A 24,753-nucleotide genomic window follows, 5' to 3' on the forward strand; every position below is an offset into this window, starting at 1 on the left:
GACGTTATAAACTATTACGTTTTTCCTATATATAAAAAAAAAAACTCAATTTCATTCTCATTATTAATATTTATTTAATTAATTTTATATTAATAAATTTCGGCTCCGTTCTAAGCGGGAACTTCATCATTTGATTGTTCATTCCATTAGCTTTATCTACTAAATAATTGTAACCAGGATATTAAAAAAACAAATAACTTATTATACATTTATACCTGCTGCAAAGTGAAAAGAACCTAGAAATACCATACATATATTTATTTACCTTACGCCCAATTGTTAAGAAATGAACGAATCAACTTAATTATGATAGATTAATTTTTATTGCGTTCAATTTACCTGGATGCATAAAATAATCTAGACTAACGATTTGAATTAAAAAGTTACGTGTCAATGATTTTTTTTATTATCCATTTATCGTATCCGTATTGAATTTACCTGGATGCATAAAATAATCTAGACTAACGATTTGAATTAAAAAGTTACGTGTCAATGATTTTTTTATTATCCATTTATCGTATCCGTATTGTATCTTTCATTAATTTTTCAGATAAGCGTACGAGTAAGAAGATGTTTTTATTAACTTATCGAATTTAAGTATGGGTAAGTGGTATTTTGTATTCTTACCCTATAATATAATTGATAGATCTAACTTCATATTGATAAATCTTTATTCGTACATTTAACCGTATACTATAATATAACATTATTATGTGATTGACTTATATACATTTTTGTATAGTTTCGTTCAATTAGTAATTTATGACGAGATTTATATTACATAATTAGAAATTTTTTTTTTAAAAAGTAATAGGACCAATATTATATTTTTTTCGTAGGCAATGCATTTAAAATAATACATTATTAATTTATTAATTATATTTTTGAATTTAACAATATAAATTATTAATTTATACAATAATTATCTCTTATTGATTCGTCAATTTTAACGAATAAAAACAAAATACTAACAAATACAATACTTAAATATATAAAGATAAGAGTGATGCTTCTATGGACATAAGGACCTATTTGTAAAATGAACACCCTTTTTATTTTCAAAGTTCAAACAGTCGATCCGAACCGTTCATCTTGTTCTCCATATTAATATGTGTTTGGAGACCAAATTTTACATTTTTCTGAATTTTTTTACTATTTATTAAGATGAATATAAAATTCAATTTACAAATAGGTCCTTATGTCCATAGAAGCACCACTCTAAATAAAATTATCTTCAAAGAATATGAATACAAAAACTCTAGTTCTTACGCCACCGACTGGGGTAAGGTTAGCTAACCTAATGATTTCCTCCCATTTTCTCTGATTGCAATTAAAGTTTTGGCGTCATTCTCTCTCTTGTCTAGCATAAAGCTTAGGCACGAGTGCTCATAATTGCCTTGAACAAAATTTTGCTCGCTTTAAATAATGGTCCTTTTTTCATACAGTTTAACCTCAATCATGCACACCAACTTAGCATTATTTAGACGCAGTACAACTCAATCATTTTGTTAGAGCTGCAGACCCCCCAAAATAATTATTTTATGAGATTAAAAATAATATAGCAAGTATAACGTAAAATTGAACAACCGCTAGTGGTTTTAATGATTGCACAAGGACAAAAAAATATCGGATCGACATTAGTTTTTAATATGAAATTAAGTAAAATATAAATATTATTCAAAATATTGGTAAAGATTCCGTGTATTATTCAAAAAGTTCCATTTATTAAATTTTATTTTGATTATGTCATCTATATATGCATCATGTTTGTATCGAATTTAAATATAATTTTTATTAGAACACTTACAAGGTACAAGTGAGAAACGGAAGTATATTTTAAGAGATCCATTGCCATAATTAAATATATGATGCAAAAATATTTGGTTTACTGTATAAAATTTGGGAGAGTTGAGTAGAGAAAAATATATTACATATTTAAATTCATAAATTCTCAAAAACACAAAATAGCCTTTATGGGGACACAAGCCGATGCATGTAGCAGTATATTACTTAATATAAGTATAAATAATTAGCGATTCTTTAATTAATAATTTAATATGCAAACATCACTTTGTTAACTTGATTGTCAGCATATAATCCTCATCTGCAGTCTCATGTACTGTCTTCAAATATTATTATTTTAGCAACATTTTTTTCAGCTTTTCCCCTGATCTTTTTTTCTGACATCTGTAATTTTTTTTTTTCTAACTTTCAATATATCATCTTCATTTTCAAATTTTGATTTGACAATTGCAACATTGATACGAATGGATAGAAAATAATTACTAAATTTATAAACCTTCTTAGTCGAATCATTATATCAGAAATTATAATTCATTGGTAATTGTTAATTAAAAAAATGTAAATTTAAAATAGATTTTAATACTGACCAAATCTATCAATTCGAAATCTGGGATGATATGCAGGAATGTAGATGGCTAGATATTGTTTTAAAAAAATTTACTAAAATTCATGATGTGGCAGAGAAAATGAAAAAAAAAATATATATATAATTACATAGACATAGATGCTCTTATAACGGTACTAGTTATATTTTTCTATAACAAGAAAAACATTTTGTTGGTATAAAGCTACTTCGATCCCAATAAATCTGGTTTTACACAATTCTTCATCTCATTGTTTCTCTTAAATTGGATTTAATTTATTCTTTCTTCAATAGTTTATTTGTATTTGTACCATTTTGTTCTGCATCATCTTTTTTGTTGTTCTTGTTGAATAAATTCTCAGTATCAATTTTCCATCAGCATTTACTTACTTTTAATTCAAAAGAATATAAACTTTAAATTAAACCTTTCAAAATATTAAATAAATTTCAGTATATATAAAAAGGCTAAAATATGAAATTTCGACCTTAATTACTCTTTTCTGACATGAACAAGAAAAAAAAAAGTACTAGTCTTTGATTGATTGTCCTGTTTAAAGAAAACCTTGATTTTCAAATTTGATCCTAAATCAATCTTTTTATAAAACAAAATAAAGGCCGGACTGAAATTACCATCTTTTATTTTTTTTCCCCGATTAGAAATATAGATGGATCCGAACTTCATTTTTTTTTTGGTTAAAAAAACCTAAGCCCTGCTTTATTAAAGAAGGAAGCGTCTAACTGTCTACAGATTTTTGTCCACCATTTGACTACAGACTTGACTTGCGTGAATACTGTAAAACTACTTCTACATGCTGTATAATTATACAATATATCACATAAAATATATTAGTTAATCACAAAACATCCAGCAACTATTTGAAGTGGTACCATGATAGTTAAAAACATATTGCACCTTCCACAACAGGACAAAAAAATTGTACTTTCAAACTGTACTTTCGGAAATTGCAGTTATAGAAAATTATTGGCAGTTAGTGTTAGTTATTAGCAGTTATTTAGACAAAAAATGTGATAAAAAGGAAAAATTAAATTTTTCGAATTTTTCTTTTTCTTTTTTCTCTATTTAATGAACACACAAATAAATAATCAAAATAATGAATATTGTAAAATAGACCACTTCAACTATAAAAATAAAATGTACAAACTATAAAATTGCAGACATACAAAATTCACATATGAAAACGATAAAATAAAATGTTAAAAAATATTAATTTTGAATGCTGTAAAATTATCAAGTTAAACTATAAAAACAAAAGGTAAAAACTATAAATTTACGAAATTCTAAAATGAGCTGATGAAAACAGTTTAATAAAATTTAAAAAAATATGAATTTTCAATACTGTAAAATAGTCAACTAAAACTGTGAAAACATAATGTAAAAACTATAAATTTACAATATTGTAAAAATTAGCAGATGAAAATGATTAAATACTTTTTAAAAAATATAAATTTTCAATACTGTAAAATTGTGAACTTAAACTGTGAAAACAAAACGTAAAAACTATAAAATTTCAATAATGTAAAATAAGCAGATGAAAATAATAAAAAAGTGTAAAAAATACAAAATTTCAATACTATAAAACTGTCAACTTAAACTATAAAAGCAAAACATACAACCTACAAAAAAAAATACTGTAAAATTGTTATATCTAAAACTATAAATCAATTGCATGTATACAATATCCAGAACATCAAAAATAAAAACTATAACACTTCAATACTGTAAACTAACATATGTTAACTACAAAGATAAAAATTGCAAACTATAATACATCATTGTTCAACAAAAAATAATAGTTCAAAAGCATCTGTTTAACACAAACATAATATTCAGCATACAAATATATCTATTGAATCACAAATGATGTTCGCCACTGCTCTTCAATCCAAATCGCAAATGATGAAAATCATAAATGATTCGTCGTGTTCTTCTTTCAAAAGTGACATCGAATACTATAAAATAAAATATCGAATCATATAAATTCTTAAATCAGAAAATTCAAATCGACGACATTACGAATTCAACCTCCCTGTTTGACAAATTTTGTAAAATATTGTATAGCCATAAGATGAATACTGTAAAACAACAATGTCAATATTATAAAACAACAAAATGAACAGTCAATCCATCAAAAATTAGAAAATCAGATCAGATCGACGGCTAACATATTAGATCAAATTAGATCAGACTCAAAATATTACTAGATCTGATCAAGATCAACCAAAAACAACGAATCGGTAGCGATATAGCTTGCCATCTCAACACCGTTAGAAAACCAGATCAGATCGTGACAAACCAATATATGTCTACAAAATTGTTCATGACAAAAACAAAATCCAACTAATGCTCCACAACAGGAAAATTTTGACCCATTCCAATCTAGACTATGCAAATCGATACATCAGTTAAAAAGTACTCTACGTAAATACTATCCTTATTTAATTGGAAAGAAAACTTTTTACCATAGAAGATTATAAACAGATCTCCAATCCCATCAAACTTGAAAATTCGTGAAGAGCAAAGATAAAAACAGACAATGAATTGATGAAGGAAAATCAACGATTGAGGCTGCTGCTCCTCTTCATTTGTCATCTATGCATTAATTAAGAAAATCAAAATTCAAGATCAGTTTGATCAAAAGAGAAAAGAACTAGATTTAATTATCTTGAGAGGTGACGAGGCAACGAAAGAAGCTAGAACGATTCCCTTCTCCAATAAAACTTACTCACCTAAATCAGTATAAATAGCTTTGGAAATCTAAATAATTTCCTCTCTTCGATCTTCTTTTAAATCATCTCAACAAAAGGAGCGAAGATAAGAGAGAAACCATATCTCATATTTCTAGAGCTCAGGTTTGATTGGGGAATCTAGATGGTGAAGATCGATAAGGTCTTCACGATGTGCTGAGCGGCCGCGATCTCTTTCTCTTATCTATCTATCGGAGCTGCCGACATCGGTGCCGTATAGGGTTCCGACAAGCTTGAGTTTGTGCAGCGATAGGGTTAATTAGATAGGAAAATAAAACAGAGACGAAAGAAGAGATTGAGGAAATAAAAGCTGATTGGGAAGGTTCGAACCGTTAAATTTAGTTTAAAAAGCCGTTAGTGTGGAGAATTTTCTTATTCAATTAAGTCTCTGTGGACAAACCGTGAATAGAACACCGTGGATAGAAACATTTTCTCATTAAAGAAACATAGTTAACTTACAAAAGGCAATGTTTACTAAGAGCACACATAATCACTCTCCAAAAGAACAAGTTCAAATTTCATGGGGCTGTTCGGCAATACATGGTAGATTAAATAATAATCCACTCTAAGGAAGAGTTGTTCAGTAAGCTAAAGAAAGTGGCAAATGATTAAGATAGCTAAAGGAAGCTAAAGGAAGAGAAAGTTGCCTTAAGGAATGGACAAGGGATTAAGATCCAGGCAAAAGGAGACTAAAGGATGTTATCTTAATCCGAGTTAAGAAACCGATATTCGGCAAGATTAAGTGGCTAAGAAAGCTAAATAAGACTTCTTTTGTCTTAAGAAGGCTTAAAAGGAGACCTTGCCGAACGGCACAAATATGTTCTGTTCTGAAACTCGATTAATATTTAATATTATTTTTACCATCAAAATGGAAATTTTATATCATTTAAAAAAATAACTTCGGGTAGCGTTGTTATGTGGTGCCCACATGAGTTGCATCCTATTACTACCATTTACCAGATATACTCTCTCCATCTCATTGTTCCAGCCGTGGACTTCTCCCTTCTCCAATTTTCTCAACATCGAACATATTCATGCTCGAAATCTGTTTGTCGAATTGCCTCAGAGAAACGCAACAACAATGCTTGGCCTCCGCTCAAAAACCAAAAGATTTAGCTCGGCAATCCATGTCAACTACCTAATAAACATTCAAGAAATGAAGCCATGGCCTCCTTCCAAGTCCTTGAAAAATGTACGTTCTGTCGTTCTTCACTGGGAAAACGGATCAGGGAACTCGGGTTCCACACACCCGGCAAGCCCACTGGATGGCAGGATTGAATTCAATGAGTCGTTTATGCTCCAAGTTGCATTCACAAAGGACAGTACCGGTAACTATACCGGTACGGGTCTTGAGAGGAACCCGCTTGAGTTTAATCTATATGAGCTGAAGAAAGAGAAGTCAAAGGGACATCTCATCGGGTCGGGTTTTGTTGACTTGGCAGAGCACGGTATATTGAAGGACCCACTAAGCTTGACCGTACAGATCATCAATAAGAAGAGTAAGAGTGGTACAATACCATTGTTGTCTGTGAAAATCCAGCCACTGGATCCAGACAGGTCTGGTGGCAACACTACCGGGTCAATGATAGAGAAGGAATCTGCAACGGAGTATGAGACAGAGAGTGAGGCTGAGATCATAAATTTCACAGATGATGAGGCAGATAGAGAATCTTCACATTCTTCTGTTGCCAATAATGAGGTATGATACTTAACATTATATCTTGATTAATCACCTACCAACCTTCAGATAAAAGAAACATTTCTTGGTCTGTATATAAATTTATTTCTGTTGAATGTAGTATCTTATTTATACTAGAATCTTAAAGGCTGTCTTAGTTTAAAAAGTATATTACTGTACAATTACCGTAACAAACTGGTTTTTCACTAGTGCTGTGCAAGCTGCTAGATACCAAACTAATATTGTAGGCTTGTATGGGATCTTCATTCCTGCAGTGCGCTTTTTCCCTTTTGATTGTCAAGAAAATCTTTTAGGCACAATTAAATTGTACATGAATATCCTAGGCTTAGGTATGTTTGTTTATTGAAAACCGCACAAGTGGTTCGATGCTATATAACTCTCTTTTATCAGGGACAAAAGGAGTTAAATGGAGGCAGTGACTTTGAGACCGAACATATCAGTAGACCCAGTACCACGATGCGGGAAGATCCATTAACCAATGGCGAGACTCTGAAAGAAGAGATCAAACCACATGACAAGGAGATTTATGAGGTCCGCAGTAGAAACTCGGCATCAAATGCATTCAAACTCAGAGGTATTGTTAAGGATGCTGTTCAAATGGAGAAACACAAAACTGAAGAGTTACCTCCACCAATAGAAGTACCAAGTCAAACTCAAAGTCAAGCAGCTCTACCTACACGGCCTCCTCGTTTCTCACAAACCAACCGGAAAATGTCGTTTGCATTTGGCATGGCTGGTACAGGAACAACCGGTACAGGTACCAATCCCCGGCGCCTTTTTGGTGAACGTGCATATAGCACTTTAAGTAGCGATGTGGCCATAAACCTTAGGCTAACTCCGGTAAAACCTCCTATAGAGCCAATCCCTAACCCTAACACAGCAACCGAGGAAGTGAAAGGAGTGGATATGCGAGATAACTCTATCCCCAACCCTGCCATGGATGATGATGCAGATGGAATTGACAATGATAGCCCACATAAGCCCATAAAAATCACTTCCAAAGCAACTCGAAATGCTGAGAAAGTACGGGAGCTTGAGGCACGAGTGGAGTTATTGGAAGGAGAGTTGAGGGATGCAGCTGCTGTTGAAATAGGACTGTATTCTATTGTACCAGAGCATGCCAGATCAGCACACAAGATGCACACACCTGCCAGGAGACTAGCGCGGCTTTACATACATGCGTTAAAAAATTGGTCAAAGGAAAGGCGGGCAAAGGCTGCCAGGAGTATATCTTCAGCTCTGGTCTTAGTCGCGAGGTCATGCGGAAATGATGTACCAAGGTATCTATATTCTTGTATCAGATATTTTTTAGTTGATCAACAATTAACCCTAAACTTTGCAATTAATAGAACCTTGCCCAATTATCCTGCCTTAATCCTCTTCTGCAATAAGACTGAATTTAATCCCCAAGTTGGCCTCAATGCATCCTCGACTGTACAATTTTCAGTACACGGCAAAGCCAAGAAATTGAATTAAATCTGACATTGTAATGCTTGCTGGTACTAACAATTCACTTTTATCTTTTTTTGTAAGGTTGGTTTACTGGCTATCAAACACGGCAGTTCTAAGGGTAATCATAAGCCAAACAATGAAACAGTCGGACATAATTGAACTGGCTAGTAGTAGCGCATCCGAGTCAGCAGAGGCAAAAAGCAGCAACATATCTGGGTCAGCAGCGAAGAAGAAAACAGCAACCCTATGGGAATCCGTTTACAGGAAGAGAGGGAAGCTGCTTTTCAATGAGGAGCTGGAGCATTGGGCAAACCCCGCCACGATCCTGTCAGCTCTTGGCAAGACTGAATCGTGGATCTTCTCCCGTATATTGGAGTCTATTTGGTGGCAGGTATGTGGGCCCATGGTTTCGAGAAATTGTACTTGATTTTTATCAAAGGACCTACCAATGGGCTGAGCTTCATTTAGCTGCTTCGTTTTCAGGTCCTTTGATAGAATTAAATTATCTAGTCTGGCAAATATGGTACTCATACTAGGTTATACTGATCTTTTGTCCAAATACCTCGGGTTGTTAGCTGTGTAATTGCACATTGAGGTTCCATCAAGGCATAGTTGGTCAAGTTAAGACAAATTTCACAATAGTTGCTGTGATACAAATTTTTTCTAATCAAGGCTTAATTTCAATTTTGAAAAATGGAAATGTCATTGTGCTAAAATGGGTCTTAAATAATGCATATTTTGGTTTGCAGAAAGCAAGCTTTATTGCACAATGAATGGTTAAAGGGCTTAATATTTGCAAATTTGACCACTTGTTGGTTCCATGTAGTTATAATAAACTATACCAGTTAGGGCTAGTATCAGCAGCTCTATAGTGCGGCACCAAATTTCCCTAATTTTTTTATTATCGCACTTTATTGTTAACAAACAGAATTGCAATCACTTGCTAATGTTGTAATGCAACAATACATTTCATACAACATAATGCAATATGAAAATGTCATAACAATACAAAACTTGGAATAACACATGCAAGACAGTATACTGCCAACAAAAGTAACATGTTTAATTTTTTGTGGGTTAGACATTCACACCGCACATGCAGTCAGCAAAAAAAGGCACCGAGGGAAGGAAAGCGTCTTCTAACAAAAGAATATATGGGAAGGTGACGATCGTTGGGGACCAGCAACAAGCCAACCTCTCCATTGATATATGGAAAAAGGCTTTCAAAGATGCCTCCGAAAAGCTGTGTCCCGTTCGAGCATGCGGCCATGAGTGTGGCTGTTTGCCTGTGCTAGGACGACTGGTAAGTAAGCCTGGTTTGTTCAGTTATTACTGGTATGGTTCTGGTTGATCCCAATTTATTCCAAACGATGCTGATTGAGTGTTGAGTTTTGTATAGTCTTTTTTAAAACCCAAGATGATATGACTTGAGGAAGTCCAAAAAGAAATGCCCGAATTGTAAAACATTAAATGGCTGGCACTAAGTTTTGGTGACTTGAATATAGTAAAAAAATACATTCTGGCCCGCTTTACTCGTCTTAGTGGTCAGGATGGTACAAATCAATTGAACTCTTAATTATCATTTTTTTTCTAATTTTTCCTTGGCTTCTTTGGTACTTAGTTGCACATTACGGGATATATTGGCAGTAAATTGGGTTAAATTTGAAGCATGACCTAGAGAAAATACATAATTTTGGGTTTGATTAGGCATTGTGCTGAATGGAAGCATAGTTGTACCGCTGAGGGTTACTTGAGGTTTAATTATGCTTATTTTGGGGACCATTTGGTGCAAACCACTACTCCACTGTACAGGTCAAGTTCAATATCATTTGTGGCCAGACTAACCTTTTAATCTTACTTATATTAATCTAATAGGTTACATTAATCTATATTCCTAACGAACTTCCAGGAGTTACTTCAATATTAACTTTTACTCCATTTAAATTTTGGATCATGTATGTTTGTTTTACTTTCTTTTGCCAGGTAATGGAACAGTGCGTTGTAAGATTGGATGCTGCCATGCTCAATGCTCTCTTACGTGAATCGGATGATGAAGTCCCCACTGATCCGATGTCTGACCCAATAACTGATCCAAAGGTGCTCCCCATCCCACATGGCAAATCAAGTTTTGGTGCTGGTGTCCAATTAAAAAATGCTGTAAGTCAACTTGCATAGTATCTTTGAAATTCTTAATTTTCACCAGCTAATAGTGTATTGTAATTCTTTATTTATATTCAATGTAGATTGGGAGCTGGTCAAGATGGCTGACGGACTTGTTTGGTATGGATACTGACGAGCCTGAAGATGCAAATGCAATAGCTGGATCATCACAATTTGTACCGTTCCGCCTTCTGAATGCACTTAGTGATCTACTTATGCTACCAAAAGATATGCTTTTGGAGACCTCTGTTAGAAAAGAGGTAAAGCCCAAAACCCTCAGCTTCACTTTTTTTGTGTGTGTTTCTTTCGTATCTTTTTTTTCTTACAATTAATCTGATTTTAATTAACAAGTTACTGTAAAAGGTTAGACTTGTATCAGATTAGTTTATTATGGCCCCTCATGTTGTTGAATTCAATTTCTGGGAAAACACATGCACAAAATTTGAGACAATAATACTGTATATAATTGGAGGCCAGAAATTTCTGAATTGAAGAATATTGATATTAATTTAACCAAAATGTCACTGCTTTAACAACATGTGAACTTCTTTTTCTATTTGAAAAGGTATGTCCAACATTTAGTTCGTCCATTATCAAGCGGGTACTTGACGGATTTGTAACGGATGAATTTTGTCCAGAGCCGATATCAGAGAATATTCTTGTGGCACTGGAATCGAAGGTTAGTTTCTATTAAGCTATGCACAATTTAATTCTTTCTTTTTATTAAGATCTGATCAATTAAAATTTTAGGGTATTTATGTGTTTCAATATTTTCAATTCCTGTGTTATTTTCCTCTTTTTAAATATAAATTGGCAATTGCAATCTAAAATTTCAGGCACTTGAGTCCAGTGCCAAATTTTGTTGTTCTTTTCTTTTTGTTTAAACTTTCCTTTTTTGGCATTTAGATGTGAAGTCACGGTTAAATTGACTCAAGTAGGGTTAAATTTAGGACAATCGGAGCTTCAATATACTTTTAACATTGATCAGGTATAATTTGCCAAAAAAAGGCTTAAATTGAAGTGCCAACTATATCAGTTGCAATTTTTATATAACACTCAAATATCAACTATTTTGCAGTAATTGTTGAATGTTTGCTAATTCTTAGGACCATTTGGAGAGCGGAGAGGTTGGAGTGAGGCAGATCCCCTACAATGTGGGACCCGTGGCATATGCTCATCCTTCAGTTGCGCTGATAGAGAGTATCATTGGAGATGTCCAAAGTACACAAACTGCAAGAAGTGGTACTCCTGTGGTTAAAAAATCTAACACGAGCGATGATGAGCTTGAGGAACTAAATTCCCCCTTGACCTCTGTTATTGATGGCTCGTCTGCTCGTCTTACTGGGGTAAAAAAGAATTACCGTACCCATGCAATTCGGTATCAGCTTTTGCATGATATATGGAAAGATGGTGAGTGATAGTGGTGGAATCGGGGTGGGGCGCGTCCTCCATGATTTTTCCAAGTCTGCACTCTGCACAAAGTGTTCATATTTCAGTGATTTTAACAATAGTTTTACCAATTGCCACTCTCTAATTGAAGATAGTTTTATCAATTAATCTTTCTAATTACTTAATTGTTTTTCACTTTTAAAATGTCAAATACTAAATAAACTGGCCTTGAATTGATTTTCTAAGATTATCTTCTTCTTCTTCTACATTCTAAATAGTAAATAATCAAGCGAATACCTTTTATTATCGTAAAATTGTAATGGATGAATTCATAGTTGAACTACATGTCAACTGAATCTGGTAGTCATCTAAAAATAATTTCAAATGTGGCAAGAAATTTTTGCAAAAAAAAAAAAAAAGAAGGTAAAGGTGGATACTACTAAAAATCCGACTCTGATAGGTTAGAATCAGGGTGGGATATTCCTAAAAAACCCAATACTTGTAGGTCAGAATATGGGTTGGATATTACAAAAAAAATCTGATCCTCATAGTTGAGAATCAGGATCGGTTATATCATGGTTTCATCAGAGTCGGCCTTATATTCGATCCTAATTTTGTTAAAAATCCGACTTTGATTAAACATTACATACCAGTGAATTAACAAGGACAACCAATATACGATTTTTGTTAATAAATAAAAACAATGCATATTTTTTTTATTTTCATAATCTTTAATCTTAATCATCACAAAACAAGTTATCACACAAATATAAACACTATCAAATCTCAATGCATCACTATGAAATTCATCAACAAATTATCTGAAATTTAAATCTGTAAAAAATACTAAAAAGGTTTATATAGCCGTAAACATGACACATCATCGGAACCTAATACTATAAGCTTACTAATAATTAGTTACTGAAATTTAATCTGAAAACTGATTCCCAAAAATTATGGATATTATTAAGAACAATATTTCGCCACGAATAAATCGAACGTTGCACGTCTTCAACAAGTACATACCTATTTAAAAATCACAAACACAATAATTTTTTTAACCAAAAATATATGTTATTTGCAAGTATCAGTAGCTAATGTATCAATTCATCGGGGAAATGCCGATACCGACCAATAGTAGTGAAGAAAGGGTATCAGAACAACTTGTCAGCCAGACCAAGTAAAATATTTCAATTTGTCCTTTTTAGTATTCTTTTAAAACCCATATTATCTTTCTTATTGTAGTCAAACTCATTTTAAAATCCGTTATAACTCTTAAGTCTTAATACATATCATATATCAAATTAGAAGCTTAAACAATATGACAACAAAAACGAAAGGTGTGTGTACATATAAAGAAGATAGAAAGCAAAAACTGACATTTGCAAATTTGCTGCAATTGGTTATAAAAGTCCAACCCGTAGTAGTAGTCGGATTGAAAATGATGTTAAAATGAGGAGGGTTCAATACCTCATCATATCTTATATTTCATATTTTCGTTTTTAAAATTCAAACCCATTAATCTTAACTACTCAACATAATATTCATATTAAAATATACTTAAGGATGAAATTTTAGAATTTTTTTACTATTTTTTAAGATGAGTAGAAAATCACTGTTTTTTGAACAGTCTAGAAATAGTGATTTTGTACCTATCTTAAAAAATAGTAAAAAAAAATTCAAAAATTATAAAATTTCATCTCCAAGCATATTTTAGTATGGATATCATGTTGAGTGATTCGAATCAACAGTTTGAACTTTGAAATTGAAGATATAAAATATGAGGTATTGGAACCCTCCTCTATTAAAATTGAGTTGAGCCAATTGTCTTCAACAAAAATAATCGTTCAAAAAATTTGATTCTCATTTTTTCAAAATCCTATATACATTTTTAACTAGTTTGATTTTCTCCTGAAAAACATAATGAAGATTATTATTTGACGAAGTCTACCCATCTTAAAAAAATAGTAAAATTTTTTATAAAATTTCATCTCCAAGCATATTTTAGTATGGATATCATGTTGAGTGGTTTGGATCAATAGTTTGGACTTTTAAAACGAAGACATAAAATATGAGGTATTGGAACCCTCCTCTATTAAAATTGAGTCGAGCCAATTATCTTCAACAAAAATAATCGTTTGAAAAATTTGATTCTCATTTTTTTTTAAATCCTATATACATTTTTAACTAGTTTGATTTTCTCCTGAAAAACATAATGAAGATTATTATTTGACGAAGTTCACTAAGATTTTTTGTGAACTCAACTCTAAAATCTATCGGATTGGCTTCAAACGATGAATTCAAACCGTTGAAATCCATATACCTTACGAGTGATGTGTTTACATGCAAAAATTTTAAACTTTCGAATTAATTTAATATATAGTCAAGCAGTTAAAATTAGAATTTTTATAAATTAAATTTAATATATTTATTTTTTAATGTTTTTTTTACCACTTGATTCTATATAAAATTAGTTTGAAAATTTAAAATTTTCACATGTAGATCACTCGTAAGGTAGATGAATTTCAACAATTTGAATTTGTCGTTTGAAGCCAATCCGATAAGTTTTTAAGTTCACAAAGAGGCTAGGTGATACCAATAGAAGAACAAAGGAGAATTTCTCCAAACCAGTTGCAAAAAAATTAAGACTTAATTTGTTAGTATATTTGACTTTTGTTATGTAGCATTTATTTGCATTAGCAACCAATAGAAGAACAAAGGAGAATTTCTCCAAACCTTAGTTTGAGATTGATCCACCACCATAAAATTAAATCCATCATGAGCGTGAAAGGGAAACCTATTCTGTCAAAATAAGCACGTGAGATATAACTGAGAATTTGACTGGCTGAAAGTGTTTATAGGCTTTAACTGGTTGAAGAATTTGACTGAGGAAGTTTCTTGATGATGATATCAACATTTCTCCAAGTCCACTATTAGTAATTTAGTATATCCTCCTCGACGTACAAGAGGGAACAAAAATTAATACCCACATCACAGTTCTTTGGTATCTAGAGTCAGAAAAGTTGTATATAATTCCATTAAAAATTGAATCATAACGTTTCCTACAAGGTCAGTTAGCCTGATTGAATTGAGTCTGCGAATCCATTCTTTCATACGCTGTAGGCTGTAGCCAGATAAAAGTTAGACTCGGTTGTATTAATTAGGCCCAAGTCATATACCGACAAAATTGACATTTCTATATGGGCCGGCCGCATTGGACCAAGTCAAAGAAACCAACAAAGGTCAGAAAGAGTCTATATTTTTTTAAATGAACGTAAAACATACTCTTATTTGTTTTTTTATAATAATTTCATATGTCAAAGATTAAAATTGGAGTTTCAATTCAAGTATTCTTGAGTTCACATTCTGGAAAATATTACCTCTGGTTGGAGTTGGAGTTGGATTTGGGGAAAAATAAACAAAAATTTCTGTTTGATCCTTGAACTGTTTTAGAAATCAAATTTGTACCATAAAAAAAAAAAAACAAAACTCTCTTCTTCTTTTTCAAATTCTCAAAAAATAAAATGGATTAGCTTAAACTTCTCTCAAAATAATCCAATAACTGATTTTCTTAGTTATGCTTAAATGACCAACATATAGAGAAGTTAATAAGGTTTAATTAAGTTCTTACTTTTAAAGTTTAAAGATCAATTCAGGGTATATGAATATTTAGAAAACAACTTAACATTTTTAAAAATAAAGAAAATGAAACTGTGACATATATTTGATCTTTGAAAAATAATAAACTGGCAACCAGTCAAAAATGGTGCGCAGCTATTATTTAGAGGTGCCATCGAGTTGGGTAGGGTCTAGATATTATTATATTTGGATCCGTATTCTAAAAGTGTTTGATTCGAAATTTCGATCTATATATTTATTATTTTTAAATCAGGTCGGGTGCAGATCTTGATCTATTTGTAGATATTTCGGGTCCAGTCTTCCGGTTCCGAAAAGATAGATACTCATAACTTGTTTATAAATTATCGGATCCGGATCCGGAGCGGGTATATGTCACTCACAAGCATTTGAGAAGGTCTTTACATTTAAATATAATTATAATTTAAACATCTCACATAATATATCATTATAATATAAATTAAAATGTGCTCTAAAATATTGAAGGTGAGATAATTTTAGAAAGTAAAATATTGGAGATTGTGATTTAATTTTATGGCTCCAAAAATCCATGAAAAGAATATTAATATCAATTTATTTCAATCAGTGAAGAGGTCATTAAATTTCAATGTTTCGTGCAGAAAGGCAGATATCTGGTAGATAAAGAGATCAAGAAAGAAAATAATTAGTTTCAAAAATTTATAGGCAAAAAGTGAACGTGACATTTGATTTCAATGATATTTGCGAAAAGAGCAATAAATTTCATTCAAAAAATTAAAAAAATACTATGATTGTTTTTTCATAGTTATTAATATATATTTTTATATTAAATAATTATAAAGAAATGATATTATCATTTTATCTAGTATTTATACGTTTATCGGATCGGGTTCGGTTATGGGTTAGATAATTAAATCAAACCCATATCCTATCCATTACAGCATCGGCTTCAGTCCGAATCCAAGTCGGATATTAAATTATTAATTTTATAACTGTACTTATAATTTAACCGGTTATATATTTTAAACTATACTCTATCCGAATTAATCGAATCCAGCTTGGTTCCGGTTCGGATCCGAATCAATTCCAGATCGGATTTAGACCGTTGATTTATTTATTCATGAGACAAATATGTCTTTGTAAAATTCTATGATTTTTGGTAACTTATTTATAAAGTGGAAAAAAAAGTATGTGGACGTATAAAATGAGGTGCACTAAATGTCAATTGTGACCATTTCTCGAAAAGAAACATAGAAAAAAATAATGTACTATCGGAAATTAAGTCAATAGGCACATTTCTTGTATAATCTGCATTAGAGGCTGAAAGCCTGAAAGTACGAAATCATACAAAAGAATAGTGATTTTAGTAATCAAGGTGCTTTACACTTTCTTATTACTGAAAGAACCCAAGATATAATACATTTTAGACCAAAAAACAAAAGAAACATGAACCGGGAATAATAAAAGAAAATTACATGAATTATTTATTAACAGCAAATAGTTACATCATCATAAGACATGAAAGAAGATGATCCTTTGACCACCGATTTCTTCAACTCGTTGGAATTTCAACTCTGCAAACGAGAAATTAATCAAATAAAATTATACAATTCCTTCCTCGTTCAACAACCTTCAACCTCCCTCCAGCTGACATAAACCAAACCGGCAAGGTAATGCGTGTAAGCACCCGCAATAACAAGAATGTGAAACAGCTGGTGGCTTTGCCCCGCGAGGTCAAACTTACCGGGCATCCATCTCTCAGGCACCCTTGTCGCATAAACCACCACACCCGATGCGTAAAACAACCCCATGACCATCTCGTAGCAAGTAGTGATCACTGCCTCGGGTTTATCAGCATACATTATGGTCTTGTGTACTATTGGTACAAGGCCTGACAGACCCATGCTGGCGAATAGACCTGCACGGACCCACCTCAGTTCTGGTTTCTCAAAAGCCGGGAATAGAGATACCATTACGGCGGCGACTCCAAATACCGTTATTGATGTGATATACAAGCTTTGGAAGAATGGGGAACAAGCGAATGAATAGTAGACAAGAGGATAAAATGAGGTGACTATGAGGGAGGTGATGCCAGCGTAGTCGAGGCGAAGCATAACATATGATGTGTGCTTAGAGTGGCATGATAAAAGGTGGCATGTGCTGCTCATTAGAAGGCAGAACATGGCCCCACAAAGATATGCATAGAAGGGCCACCGAGTAATATTTGCAACAAGCTCAGTTGCCGGGCCCATGTCGGCAGTGGCCACACCCATCAGCAGTTGAATTGATGCCACTGGATTGTTAGTATGCAGGAAAGTGTTGGTCGAGTTGGCCAGTTGTTGTGATGTGGCCTTTATGGCGTTAGACTTCATTGGGTCTATTATTGTTGCGCTAAGGGTGAGAGAGAGGAAAAAGAAGAACCCAACCAGATGCCTGTAATTAATTAACACAGATTAGATAGTGTTTACATTCCAATTACTTGAATATATAGTAGCCATAAATGAAAAAAAATATATATATATGATTAGCCATCTATGGGCACTTACGTCCAGATGTTTAAAGTCTCGTTGTGAACCGCGAACAGACTTAAGAATGCATTCTTTAGCGGCCACTCCGATCGGTAATAGTCGATTACAAACTCATTGTGCTTGAGGAACTCCGGCAAGGATTCGTAACTCACTAAACTCAGCTTCTGCTTGTGTTGATGACTGCATGAGCGCTCCTCCTCCCTTTTGACCTGCTCTTTTTCTATCAAGGGATTAAGCAAAATTGTTGTTTTCTCCAGTGTTGCAACGGTTTCCATTGAGAAAATTAAGGCAAGAGAAGATTTAACCGAACAGTTGGTATTTTGTTTCTCTGGAGTCTGGACTTTATGCGTCAAGTTAGTAGTAGTTGTAGATTTTGCTTTTCCATTATGAATTTTGGCGCTATTTATTTACCCTCTTTTCCAATGGTCTATTTGAGGCAACGGCTAAAATTTGAAGAACAAGTCCCAGTCACTAGTCAGCAGTCATGTGCTGGTGATATTCTTGGATGCCGCATGCTAAGAACAAGACCAAAAATTGCCAGACCCAGACACCTGATAAATATTGCTATTACATTGTATTAACATTGTCAACTCCTTAAATTAAGATTGTTTGACAATCAAATCTGATTTTAAATGTCAGCCGTTTAAGAAAACTTTTATTTTACGATTTGAGTTATCAAGAACCGCGCGTTTGTTTGATTATGACTAACATTTTAACTTTTTGTGCGATGCGAATTAAAGGTACCATTACCAGAAGGGACAATCATGTCCAAAAAAAAAAAAAAAAAAAAAAAAACATAAAGTCAACCTCGTCTACTACTTTGAGATGTGACTACTCTCCCAATTATATAACGGATTGACAATATATATTAGTTATGACTTATGATTTATATGAAACCTTGGCTTTACGTTTCAACGAGTACACTATCTGGAATTGATTTGAAGTTGTAATGCTGTTCACTTAACAAATCTAAGGTGTAGGCTTTCTGCTTTTTATAATCTATTAAAAATTGGGCAAAATGTTAATTTGAAAGATTCAAAATGTTTCTTATGCAAGAGCGGTAGAGTACATTTTATTTACAATTCTACACGTACGTCTGGCTAACCAAATACAAAGAGACTAAAAAGATAACTATGAACAGGGTACATGGCGAATACCATAATAACCATACAATTATGACGATATATAGCATCTCAGAAAAATTCAAGTCACTGGCATATAGAACCCCCAAAAAAAAAAAAAAAAGGAAAATGCAAAGATTTTGGCGTTAAACAAAGAATCCACAACTGCAAAAATGAAGCAACACAATTTTCAACAAAGTCTGCATCGCTCTAGTAAAACCAAAAGGCTCTTAACTTCAGCAAATAAAACACACACACAAATAAATTCTCTCTAAGGAAACTAATATAGATATCAAGCTCTCAGAGTCTAATTTAGGCGACAACAGGGACACACAACCAGCGTGCAACTTGATCCAATATGATATCTACAATGTGGCCGAGAGACCTTCTGTCGTGTTTAACTAAATGATTTTTGGAAAATATGTTTTTTAAATTATGATTTTTGGAATTTATTTTATAAAGTGGTCAAAATATTTATATTGACGTATATAATGAGGTGTGCGCTAAATGTCAATTTTGAGTATTTCTTGAAAAGAAAGATAGAAAATAAAGAGTTTAAAAATATACATAATGTCCTCGGAAAGCACATTTCTTGCACAAACTGCATTAGAGGCTGAATGTCTCAAATCATAGTACAAGAGTAGTGATTTTAGTGATTTAGGTGCTATACACTTTATTATTACTGAAAAAACCCAAGATACACGACACATTTAGACCAAAAAACAAAAGAAACATGAAATCAGGGATAATAAAAAAAAGCTACACATGCATGAAATTATTTATTAACCGCCAATAATTACATCATTAATTATAAGACAGCAAAGAAGGTGGTCCTTTGACCATCATTTTCTTTCACTAGTTGGAATTCAACCTCTGTAGACGAGAAATTAATCAAACAAAACTATACAGCCCTTTCCTAGCTTGCCCGTTCAACAACCTTCAACCTCCCTCCAGCTGACATAAACCAAACCCGCAAGATAATGTGTGTAAGCACCGGCAATAACAAGAATGTGAAACAACTGGTGGCTTTGCCCCGCGAGGTCAAATTTACCGGGCATCCATCTCTCAGGTGCCCTTGTGGTATAAACCACCACGCCTGATGCATAAAACAACCCCATGACCATCTCGTAACAAGTAGTGATCAACGCCTCCGGTTTGTCAGCATACAGTATGGTCTTGTGTACTATTGGTACAAGGCCTGACAGACCCATGCTGGCGAATAGACCAGCACGGACCCACCTCAGTTCAGGTTTCTCGAATGCCGGTAATAGGGATACCAATACTGCGGCGACTCCAAATACTGTTATTGATGTGATATATAGGCTTTGGAAGAACGGGGAACAAGCGAAAGAGTAGTAAACTAGAGGATAAAATGAGGTGACTATGAGGGAGGTGATGCCAGCATAGTCGAGGCGAAGCATGATGTATGATGTATGCTTAGAGTGGCATGATAAAAGGTGGCATGTGCTGCTCATTAGAAGGCAGAACATCGCCCCACAAAGGTATGCATAGAAGGGCCACCGAGAAATATTCGCAACAAGCTCAGTTGCCGGGCCCATGTCGGCAGTGGTCGCACCCATTGGCAGTTGAACTGATGCCACTGGATTGTTAGTATGCAGGAAAGTGTTGGTCGAGTTGGCCGGTTGTTGTGATGTGGCCTTCATGGCGTTAGCATTCATAGGGTCCATTGTAATTGCGCTGAGGGTGAGAGAGAGGAAAAAGAAGAACCCAACCAAATGTCTGTAATTAATTAACACAAATTAGATTGTGTTTACATTCCAATTACAATATATATATAGTGGCGATAATGAAATATCTGTGTGTGTGTGTGTGTGTGTGTGATAAACCATCTATGGGCACTTACGTCCAGATGTTTAAAGTCTCGTTGTGAACCGCAAACAGACTTAAGAATGCATCCTTTAGCGGCCACTCTGATCGGTAATAGCCAATTACAAACTCATTGTGCTTGAGGAACTCCGGCAAGGATTCGTAACTCACCAAACTCAGCTTCTGCTTGTGTTGATGACTGCATGAGCGCTCCTCCTCCCTTTTGACCTGCTCTTTTTCTATCAAGGGATTAAGCAAAATTGTTGTTTTCGCCAGTGTTGCAACGGTTTCCATTGAGAAAATTAAGGCAAGAGAAATGTTGGTGTTTTGTTTCTCTGGCTTTATGCGTCAGAAGCAGTTGTAGATTTGCTTTTCCAATATGAGTTTGGCGCTATTTATTTACTCTCTTTTTCAATGGTCTATTTGAGGCAACGGCTTAAATCTGAAAAATAAGTCCGCAGTCACTAGTCAGGAGTTATGTGCTGCCCATATTCTATTTGAGTACAAGACCAACAACTGCGAGACACTGATAAATATTGCTATCACATTGCATTAACGTTGTCAACTGTTTAAATTAATATTGTTCGATAATTAAATTTTATTTTTATGTTACTCCAAATTCTAATCTCAGCCTTTTAGACAAACTTTTCCTACCATACATTACCCGAGAAAATTTTACGTTTTGAGTTATCAAGAACCGTTTGTTTGATAAGACTACAATTTTGACTTTCGTGCGATATTTTGAGTTATTAAGAACCGTTTGTTTTATTAGATTTGAGTTATTAAGAAGAGACAAGCACGCCAACATTGAACCAAACAAAATCAAACCAGATTACCAGACAACACAGTAAATACCGTTTACTTTTTTGAAATGGTCTCACAATATGCCGGATTGACAATATATATTAGTTATGATTATGAAACCTTACTGTTCCTGGTCATTTCAACGAGTATACTATCTGTAATTCATTTTAAGTTTTAATGCTATTCACTAGGGCTGCACAAAAAATTTGTACTTCGTGATTCAATTCAAATTTGATTCAAAAAAGTTTGTAAAAAATTCAATTCAAAATAGTTCGAAATTAATTCAAACTGAATCTGATTCATTCGAAATAAATTCGCGAATTATTCTAGTTCGAATCTCAAAATAACGTGAACGGTTGATTTTCACGGATGACTTGTGTTCGCTGATAACTTAAAAATTAAAACATAAGGCAACCCAGTCATAACTCATAACCCTCGCTCTCAATTCTAAAACCCTAGACGACTTTCACCTCTCGCTTTCAGCAACTATGATCACTCTTCCTTGTCGTAATTAAGTTCGTAAAAGATTCGAGATTGAGTTCGTACAAAATTTGATTCAAAATTAATTCAAACCAAACTTAATTCAAAATTAATTCATACCAAACTCAAACTGAGTGTTCGATTCATTTGCAACCCTACTGTTCACTTCACAAATTAAAGGTCAAAGTCTTTCTGGTTTTGTTACTATTTAGAACTTTGGTCTCAGCCTGATTCCCTCACTATAAGAAATACTGCTTACATGTAAAGTGAAGCTGCAAATGTTTAAGAGATTCAAAATATTTCTTATGCAACTATGCAAGAGCGGTTAAGTACATTTTTTTTGTACAAATCTGGCCGCCCATAACCAAATACAGAGACTAAAACTCTAATTATGAGAACATGGTGAATACCAAAGTAACCATACAATCATGACGATAGCATCTTAGAAACAAAGACTTTGGCGTTAAACAAAGAATCCACAACTGCAAAAATGAAGCAACACACTCAAAAGAGTCAGAATCACTCAAGTAAAGCCAAATAAAAAAAACACAAATTCTCTCTAAGGAAACTAATATAAGATATCAAGTTCTCAGAGTCTAATTTAGGCGACAACAGGGACACGACCAGCAACTTGATCCAGATCACGCCGGCCCTGTGAAGTAAGCATCCTTCCACTGCAATTTGTAAAAAAAAAATGCTTACTTGCCACTAACATTACAACAAAGGAGCAACAAATAGAATTATAATACACCCCAATTGCAATTTGACTAGTCAAGGTTTCATGTTATGATGTTAACACAATTTGCAAAATGGTTGGGAGACTGTATAAAAATATTATAAGCGGAGAATTTTATAATTTTGTTGGATTAAGGGTATGGCTTAATTCATGCAAATCAAATAAAAAAAATATTTCTCAATCTTCTAACTAGTATTTCTGGAATCCAACATCGGAGGTGTAGGGATGTTCCCACCAGAACTTTATAGAATATAATATATTTCCTGAAAAAAAGTAAGGAATGCTTACCCCTTGGGATCAATGTCGATGATGTCCATATCCTTCAACTGCTGAAGGATGTGGCGAGCAACAGCCCCACTGCTCTTGCAAAAGTGTGGAGGAGCGGCACCATTCCTTCTACGGCCTCCATATATCTTCTGGAAGCCACCCACACCAATGCCATTCCTAATGTAAATCTTTCTTGCCATTGATGCTATAGAAAAAATAAATAGATTTTTAATGGCTCATTTACAAATTACAATTACAGGTAATGATGAATCCATGAGAAGAAGAGTATGACTTCAAAAAATAAAGGATAAGTAATCTACCAGCTCTAATGTAGTACCAGTCGGGGTCATAGGGCGCAAGCTCCTTGAAACGAGCAGTCTTCACAATGTCAGTCCAGTGAGGCAGCTCCATCTGTTTCAAAATAGACAGTATAAATTTCCAAATTTCCAATGTAAACAATTAAGTTTAATTTCTGGGTACTATACAAATTGGAATAACAATCAACAAAATTTGATTACAACTCAACACACAGGGCATAGTTTCAATATTGAAGGTAGGGATTTCTTATTTTCTGCATTGAGCATTTTAGAGAGAATTTAGTTCAAGGTGTTGTTTTTACCTATATTAAGTTTAAAACAAATTTCAGAAATGAACGTAGAATATCTTTAGAGTTCAACTATGAGAAACCAGGGGGGAAATGCATGAAGGCAGTAGTTGTTCAAAAAAATAGAAAACAGTGGAAAGTGCATTCCCTGATCTACTAGCATTTAGCTACAGCAAAGTTTATAATCCTGTCTGAAGTAACTTAACAGACAATGGATAATCTAATAATTATATCCAGATGTCACAAGTAGATCAAGCAATCCTTAAAAAATGACAGAAAATTATCAGCCCTAAATAACCGATCCTAAACGCCTGGAATGGTACTAGTAAAGCAATTAGAAAATATAATTTACTTAAATGTTTAGGAGAGATCAGATTATGCCTAATTACATCAACAGCAACGACTGGAACCTAAAATGCTCCGCAAATCTAGTCACCAAGTAGAGCCGATCTGAAGTTATAATACAAGTTCCACCGCAAGTCTATCTCCATGAAATCGATAGAAAGTGAAGAACCAATAGACAAATTGTATGCGCAAATTCTAGGTTATTCTTCCAGAAAATCGAAAAATTAATTCGAGCAATCAAACCTTTCCAGAGCGCTTGAGATGAGCAGCGTATGCCTTGACAAACTCATGCGGCGAAACATCCTTCACCGTTCTTCCCGTCTCCATGGCCATGGCGAATGACGGATGCTGAGGAGAAACGGCGCGCACGTTGCTAGGGTTTATGAGGGTTCGCAAATAGGATCGTCTTCCCCTTTTATTTATTATAGGGACGGTCCGGATGTAACTTCTTGAGGTGGGCCTTTATGATTTTATTTTTGTACTTTCAGAAGTCAGGCTCATGGGCCGCATTTTTTTCACTAATATCCTGGATCTGAAACGCATGGTTTTTTAATCAGGAGTTAGCGGGCTTCCA

At 33.7% G+C, this 24,753-nt stretch overlaps 4 protein-coding genes across 4 annotated transcripts; 1 reads left to right on the forward strand and 3 right to left on the reverse strand.

Annotated features, from left to right (window-relative positions):
* The first annotated feature begins 6,136 nt into the window (after positions 1 to 6,136).
* On the forward strand, positions 6,137 to 12,016 carry LOC144545505 (uncharacterized). The gene is made up of 8 exons (XM_078294075.1): positions 6,137 to 6,851; positions 7,242 to 8,131; positions 8,385 to 8,694; positions 9,385 to 9,606; positions 10,287 to 10,460; positions 10,547 to 10,723; positions 11,029 to 11,142; positions 11,570 to 12,016. Exons 1-8 carry the CDS (start codon positions 6,234 to 6,236, stop codon positions 11,879 to 11,881), a joined length of 2,817 nt encoding a protein of 938 aa, XP_078150201.1. The 5' UTR covers positions 6,137 to 6,233; the 3' UTR covers positions 11,882 to 12,016.
* Positions 12,017 to 16,828: 4,812 nt separating this feature from the next.
* LOC144550577 (heptahelical transmembrane protein 4-like) lies at positions 16,829 to 18,354 on the reverse strand. Its single transcript, XM_078298580.1, has 2 exons — positions 18,014 to 18,354; positions 16,829 to 17,900 (listed from the first exon to the last, which is right to left on the reverse strand). Exons 1-2 carry the CDS (start codon positions 18,268 to 18,270, stop codon positions 17,090 to 17,092), a joined length of 1,068 nt encoding a protein of 355 aa, XP_078154706.1. The 5' UTR covers positions 18,271 to 18,354; the 3' UTR covers positions 16,829 to 17,089.
* A 1,510-nt stretch (positions 18,355 to 19,864) lies between these two features.
* On the reverse strand, positions 19,865 to 21,288 carry LOC144550578 (heptahelical transmembrane protein 4-like). The gene is made up of 2 exons (XM_078298581.1): positions 20,981 to 21,288; positions 19,865 to 20,856 (listed from the first exon to the last, which is right to left on the reverse strand). Exons 1-2 carry the CDS (start codon positions 21,235 to 21,237, stop codon positions 20,046 to 20,048), a joined length of 1,068 nt encoding a protein of 355 aa, XP_078154707.1. The 5' UTR covers positions 21,238 to 21,288; the 3' UTR covers positions 19,865 to 20,045.
* Positions 21,289 to 22,630: 1,342 nt separating this feature from the next.
* Positions 22,631 to 24,584, reverse strand: LOC144545364 (small ribosomal subunit protein eS19-like). The gene is made up of 4 exons (XM_078293965.1): positions 24,423 to 24,584; positions 23,551 to 23,641; positions 23,252 to 23,435; positions 22,631 to 22,901 (listed from the first exon to the last, which is right to left on the reverse strand). The coding sequence occupies exons 1-4, from the start codon at positions 24,510 to 24,512 to the stop codon at positions 22,829 to 22,831; spliced, it is 438 nt and encodes a 145-aa protein (XP_078150091.1). The 5' UTR covers positions 24,513 to 24,584; the 3' UTR covers positions 22,631 to 22,828.
* Between the last annotated feature and the right edge of the window lie 169 nt (positions 24,585 to 24,753).

Source organism: Carex rostrata, chromosome 2 (genome assembly GCF_964058835.1).
Source record: "Carex rostrata chromosome 2, lpCarRost1.2, whole genome shotgun sequence".
Taxonomy (NCBI): Eukaryota; Viridiplantae; Streptophyta; class Magnoliopsida; order Poales; family Cyperaceae; genus Carex; species Carex rostrata.